We start from the raw sequence: 6494 nt of genomic DNA on the forward strand, positions 1-6494 counted from the left end.
GACAAAACAAGGAAGCCACTTAAATAGCGTTGCTGCTGCTCGGAGCTCAACACAGGAGATCAGGGCCATGCGCACAGGGTGGGAGACGCAACACTTGTGCCATAAGAGCCACGCTAGCACCTTTGCCACATGACGCATTGGATCATGCGTTGTTCCTTTCATTCTGCGTGATTCCAACCATGACGTTCCAAACACACATCGGTGGTGCATAAGGGCAAAAACACAACTCTACCACTGTCCTAACCGTGTTTACGTTGTGCTGTAAAACCACGAGAGAGAGAGCAAAAGGATAAAAGGGCGCCTTGTTGTAGACTATGAGCTATTCTGCCAGTCTACCCCCCCCCCCAAAAAAGGTGGAGAGAACCAAGTCCTTCAGGACCCTAATCACAAGGCTCTGTACTCAGCAGAGTTCTGTTTGCATAACTTCCTGCCGCAAAGAACTCTGGACAGCCACAGTAACATTCCATAACAGGACTGTACACGTCAGAGAAGCTATTTTAGGTATGCGGCCAAACAAGTTCTCCATGAAAAAAGTGAAGGAAGGAGAGAAGAAGAAGAAAAAGAAAGGGTGGGGGGGACATCCATCCCGTTGAGTAGAATCACATACAGCCAGGTTTGTTTTCACAGCGAGCCGCCGCGCCAGCGCTTAAAATGCTGTGACGGAAAAGAGGAGGGAGCCGAAGGAGGGAGGGAGGGCTGCCCATGTGCTCCAGTGGGAGAACAAATGAAGGAAAAAACAAAGAAAATCACAAGCAGGCCACTGAAACGCCGACGTGACTAAAGAGCCAGGTAGAGGCCTCCTCACAAGCAGTGAATGAAAGCCAAAGTCGGACACAACTTCTGCAGGTCAGGCCGGTGGAGGAAAAAAAGGCAGCTCAGCATTTTAAAAGTCATTTTAATACAAAATTCACGAGGGGCAGCACTAGATTTGCTTTCTATGAAGAGAGCTCCCAAGATAAGATGAATGCGAAAGAAAGCTTTAGTGTCTTCCAAAAGAACATTGGCTAAAAAGCTAGCTTGGACGACCAACTCGATAAAGATGATGTTCTGGTAGCCATGAAAGCTTTATGCAAGTGGTTATGAGTGAACTCCACAACAATCTGCAGTGAGTAAACACCAGACCCACCACGATGCAATCTGCGTTGGGATTCAGGGGGATTACACTCGGGGAAATCGCCAGTCCATTAAGTCGGGGAAAAAAAAGGCCCGCTCAGTCTCCAAATATTGACTGTACTTGTCCGCCAACATACACACCTTGAAAATGAAGGCCGGCTGGTCATTAAGCGCTATAGGAGCCTGATAAGGAGTCGTTTATCGCCGAGGCGTGATCCGGGAGTGGCGACTTTGAACGCAAAAAGCCATCTAAGGTCCAAAATGCTTACGAGCTTTTACGGCGGGGAAATAAAATCAGCGGCGACAAGCAGCAGCCGAGAGGTCTTTCCTGATGATCGGCAACGCAATCATAAAAGGAGCTATGCAAATATAAGCGCAGAGCGCAGCATTAAGCGGTTGACATTACATATGGTAATTATTTCTTTTAAGCTTCCCGAGAGAGGAATTTGCACGCGACGCAAGCTCTTTTCCAGACGTTTCAACTTTTCCAATGCGAGACTCAGCAGCCACATCATCCCCGTCCCGTCCCGTCCCGCCTCGCATGCCAGCAGCAGGCATGCGGCGGACCCGACGTGTCACTTCCCTTTTCTGCCACCTCTTGGAGACAATATGCTTTCCACATGTGAGCCACTGTGCAGACTGTCCGTCTGTCTCGAGATCAAGGAAACACGTGAAGCCAAAACGTAAGAAGTCCCCCCCCAAAAAAAAGTCTCGCAGGGTAAAATTGCCAAAGCTGCTAGCGTACATAACAACAAGTGACAGGAAATCCTGCTTGCCTAGAAAGACTGCATGGCTTACAAGTTTGGCAGCGGCTAAATGGTAGTGACAGCCAACCTGGAGGTGGCAAAAACGGGGGCAAGAGAGAATCGCTGTCACAAACGTTTCCGCGTCAAAATGTAATGCGTGCGCTACCTTCTCATATAACCATGTCACACCAGGATCTATTTGTCGTTGTCACCATTTTATGATTTACTGCGTTTCATTTTCAATTCATTGTACTTTTTAGTGCTCTATCGTGTCAATCCGGAAGAATTGCGCCGTTATTGAGCTGGTCTCAGTATGCATTCCTGCACATCATGGGCCAGTGGAGAGAATGCAAAGCTAAAATAGCTCTGCCGATTGTTTTTTTTCCCAGGCCTGAACAGCTGAGGGGTGCGGAACCTGAAGTGAAAATGGGGCAGATCCACTTCCCGCCTGGAGAGGAGAACACATGAATAGATTTTTTTTTTTTTCCGCTTCAGTAAAGTATGAAAATGAATCAAAGGTGGTCACAATCTGACATCTGTATTATCAGCGCAGACAACACCTAGCTGGAAAAAAAAAAAAAGGTCGTTCAAATAAGGGAAGGTGCTGTGAAATGCAACTCGTGTACAGCCATGCGAGTCAAGTGGGTTAGGAGAGGCCACTTTCAGTTGATTCACACTTTGCACATTTAGCACGTGACTACAAAAGTTAGCCTTTCCTGAGCATGCTGAAAATAGAAGCCCGCAAAAACATCAGCAATGCTAGCTAGCGTTCAACTCTAAGCCAGCCGTGCACTCGCTCAGACAGGTGGAGAGAGGAAGGGCGTTTTGCTGCTAACAAGTTAACAACTGGTGGTTTTTTTGCACGCCGCCATCCTCATATTAGCAGTATTAGTAACTTGTATTGCATTCCAAAAGACATTTCTATATGAAGACGTGGACTCAGTCAACTCGACAAATTAGCAAGCGTGCTGCAGACGTTTTTTTTACAGAATTCTGCAAAGGATGTGGGAGAGGTTTCTTACTCGATGCTTTCCGCTGCCAGCCTGTCAAGTCAGTTTGATGACTTGTCCATATATAAATGCGGTGCAGCAGCCAATATAAATTGCTCACATTAAGCACATGTCAAACCAGTTTTAATATGCGGCGGTTCAATGAACACAAAAGACATCCGCCGCCGGCTGGCACATGACTGAATTAGCGATCCTCCTGTATTGTTCCGATACGGGCACCGACAGGTCCCTCTCTGGGCCACGTCAGCCCTCCGGCATTTTTTGTTGGAGATCAAACCACAATGAAAACATGAGTCATAATATTCTAATGTTCCAAAAAATAAACACACTTCACCCAAAGAGTGCAACACTCAAACTGCTATTTATTGGCAGATTGGAATAGATCACCAGAATGCTTGGGAAAAAAACCCAAGTCTCCAGATCATCTCAACATTATCCTCAGATTGAACCGACGTTCAATTTGAGAGCTATCAGCTGCTGGCAAAAGCAACAAAGTGGACAATGCTCCCTCCGAGCCCCAATGTCAGAGAGCTCCCACATCACAATGTCAGGAATTCTGTCCATTGCCACCCCTCTTTTCGGAGCCTGCCTGGAACATGATTGAGGACGGGGAGGCCCGCCTATCCAGATAAGACCCTCTTCCATCCACACAGGGTTTATTTAGGGGTTTAGGAGATAAAGGCTGACAATGTTAGAACACGGGACTTGATAGGCCCAGAGCTGGAAGGCAAATGACAGCCCAAGGGGGGGGGCTTTGTGACCAGAAAAGCCACAACAGTGCAGCAGCAGCGCTACTCACAACGACACTCAAGGTACAGAAAGTGAGCGCTAACAGGCCACCATTGAGTATTCTGGTGGAAGCTATTACTCATAAGCTAGCACGCTTGGCTGCTTTATGAGCTTTCAGAAACATGAGTCTTCAGCGCACATAATTTTGGTTTATGGCTAAGAGAGCTGGAGCACACACCCTGCTACCTCGGAGTAGCCTGCCTTGTCTCAACCGTCGCACGGCCGAACGGCTTTGGGACACACCGAGGGAACTCGGGGGGGGGGGGGGGGGGGGGGCCGGTCCAAAGACAAGAGCTTATTTGATTAGGATGGAATTTTATTAAACGGTGGGCGGGGTCGCGCGGCCGCTCGGCAAAAGGCCTCCATTCATTGATCAAGGCAGATTGCGGCGAGGGGGTGAAAAAGGAGGTGAAAAAAAAAAAAAAGGAGGGGGGGACAACAAGCTTGTGTGCAAGGCTGCCAGCGGGAGCAGTCCCTGCGGCTCGGGCGCATTAAAAATGCAGAGTGTGCACACTTTTAGGTGACTTTAATTGGCTCTGTCTGTTGGCTAATTGTGAGAAGCCGTGATGTACAGTAAGACATGCAAGGGGGGGGGGGGGGATTTGAATGCAACAAGTGGTACTTTTTGAGTGGAACTAATGCATTGTCAAGTATCAGTACTCCATATCGCAAAGCCCTGTCATGTAAATACTTAGCAAAAGACCACGCTGGAGATGGCTTTTTGATTTTTTCAAGCATAAAAGTTCAGGCGTGAGGAACCCTAAAAAACTACACATGCAAATCTAAGGATACTAAAAACATAAGATTAATTGTGCACTGGATCTCGTTTGATTGTGTAGATGAGCCGAATGTAGCGGTCGCTCAAGTATGTCAACACATTTCAGGAGACCTACTTGTAAGCCTGCCACCCACCCACATGTCAAAGGTAGTTAGGGGTGCTGGTCATGACGTCACAAACCACGATGAATTGGTTGTGATTTGTTGTTCAAAGAATAGTAGATGTCCTTTCTAGTCGTAACATGGCCAGCACGGTCTAAAATGTAGTTCAGGCTTACTTTTGCAACACAATCTGTCCATAGCTTAAACTAAACGGAAACTTTTCCCCCAAAGTGACAACTTGTTTATTTTCCAAATGAGCAAAAGGGCCAAATAGACGTCAGGTTTCAATTGAATGGAATAAAACGTCCATATTCAGAGAGAAAGCAAGATACTGACATTTTTTTCTGTCAGAGGCGAGGGAGACTTTTTCGAAAAGAAGTCCGAATGGCTACCTCGCTGCTTAGCCAGCTAGCAGGCTCCAAACTTACCAGAAGACAATCGGTGTTGATCTCCGACTTGGGGTCCTTCAACATGGCGTCGATTTTTCCAAACCGAGCCTCCAAACTTTCTCCGGAAGACATTTTTAGCATGGAATTAAGTCGCCTCCGTGTCTTGCTTTGAAGGGAACAAAAAAGGGAGGCAAACAGAATGGCTAGCTAGCGTTAGCCGCCAGCGGTAGCTCGCTAGCTAGCTAGCCCGATGTTCGTTTGTTGTTTTTTTATCCCCCTTTCTTCGTGAGAACTTTTAAAGACAATACATCGTTCTCCTCGAGCTGGCACACGAGATAAAACGTTGTAGGTTCCGCTGGATGAACAAAAGCCACATCTTCTATGATTATGCAGTCTAGTAGAGTCCTTCTCCAAATGTGTCTGGCAAACAACTTTCAGGGGTAACGCGACGGCCGAAGATTAGTCAGCCTCCGCGCAGGATGCCCGCAGCGGAGAAGGGCTTGAAACGTCGCTGCATCCGAACAACAACAACAAAAATGCATTTAAAACATCGACTTAGTCCGGGCCCGTTCCCATGTCCTCGCAAGAGAGGGTGACAAAAACTATCGTGACAGCTCAAAAAAAGAAGTGGTGGGGAACGGGAGGGGAAAAAAAACTTCTGCTTCTTTCCAAATTTCGAGCAAGTCTTTTTTTAATCAGTAAAAATCCTTCCGCCGCCGCTGTCACTGATTGTCAACCGTGTCCGGGTCTCACTGACGTGATTTCTCCGATCCGGCTCGCACACGCAGAGGATTCCGGGGTGTTTTTAGTCACCGATGTGTGGAAAGTAGCAGACGATGCCCCGATTTTGTTCCGCAGGCTGGCCAACATGTCCGCCTTCCTGTTCAAACACTCCGGAGAGGAGCCACTTCAAAATGTCAACAAGTGCGCATGCGCCATAGCCAGGAAGGCAGGCAGGCAGGCAGGCAGGCAGGCGCACTGGCTGGAGTGAGTGAGTGCTGCCTGCCCATGCTGCCGTCAAGAGGCAACACGTTGCTTGCTGCCTGCCACCCTGCCGTGCCGCTGTTTATTGGGAAACAAAAACATGGATCAGCAAATATATCCATACATGTATATATTTGGAAGACAATTTACATTTACAATAACAACCAGCATAGTCACGCCCTTCAAATTTCGCCTTACATCTAACAGTAGCCTTGCAAAGATTACAATTTTGTTCTCATCAAAATGACGGTCTCAAAATGACTTTTCCATCGATTTTTCTATGGTAACATTGTCAACTTATGATCATAAGTTGACGAGTGTATTTATATATACACTTTGTCCACTAGAGGACGGTGTCGTGCAATTTAATTCAAGCCATTTGCGCCCATGCGCTTGAGATCTTTCTTTCCAGGGTAATACGCGCGCAACTTCGAGGGTGTCACGTTGGGCATCACGTGTGCACCGTAAAAGGCTAATCTCATGCAAATGCTCGTGTGTGTGTGACCATCGCACTGAATATGCAATTATGTGCGCGTGGACAATCAATAAATGCGCTCGCTCTCCCACACTTGACGCCTGTCTGT

The 6494-nt window shown here is 47.4% G+C and overlaps 1 protein-coding gene across 21 annotated transcripts in view; it reads right to left on the reverse strand.

Moving 5' to 3' along the window:
• The window catches only part of rock1 (Rho-associated, coiled-coil containing protein kinase 1), a 39483-nt gene that overhangs the window by 12045 nt on the left and 20944 nt on the right, over nucleotides 1-6494 (reverse strand). For all 21 annotated transcript variants that reach the window (XM_085929906.1, XM_085929894.1, XM_085929903.1 and 18 more), the window contains one exon: nucleotides 4966-5988. In XM_085929906.1, coding sequence (XP_085786032.1) covers nucleotides 4966-5067 — 102 coding nt within the window. In that variant the 5' untranslated portion in view covers nucleotides 5068-5988. The remainder of the gene's footprint in view (nucleotides 1-4965; nucleotides 5989-6494) is intronic.

This window comes from Syngnathus leptorhynchus, chromosome 14 (genome assembly GCF_054491065.1).
Source record: "Syngnathus leptorhynchus isolate UIUO chromosome 14, UIUO_Slep, whole genome shotgun sequence".
Lineage (NCBI taxonomy): Eukaryota > Metazoa > Chordata > Actinopteri > Syngnathiformes > Syngnathidae > Syngnathus > Syngnathus leptorhynchus.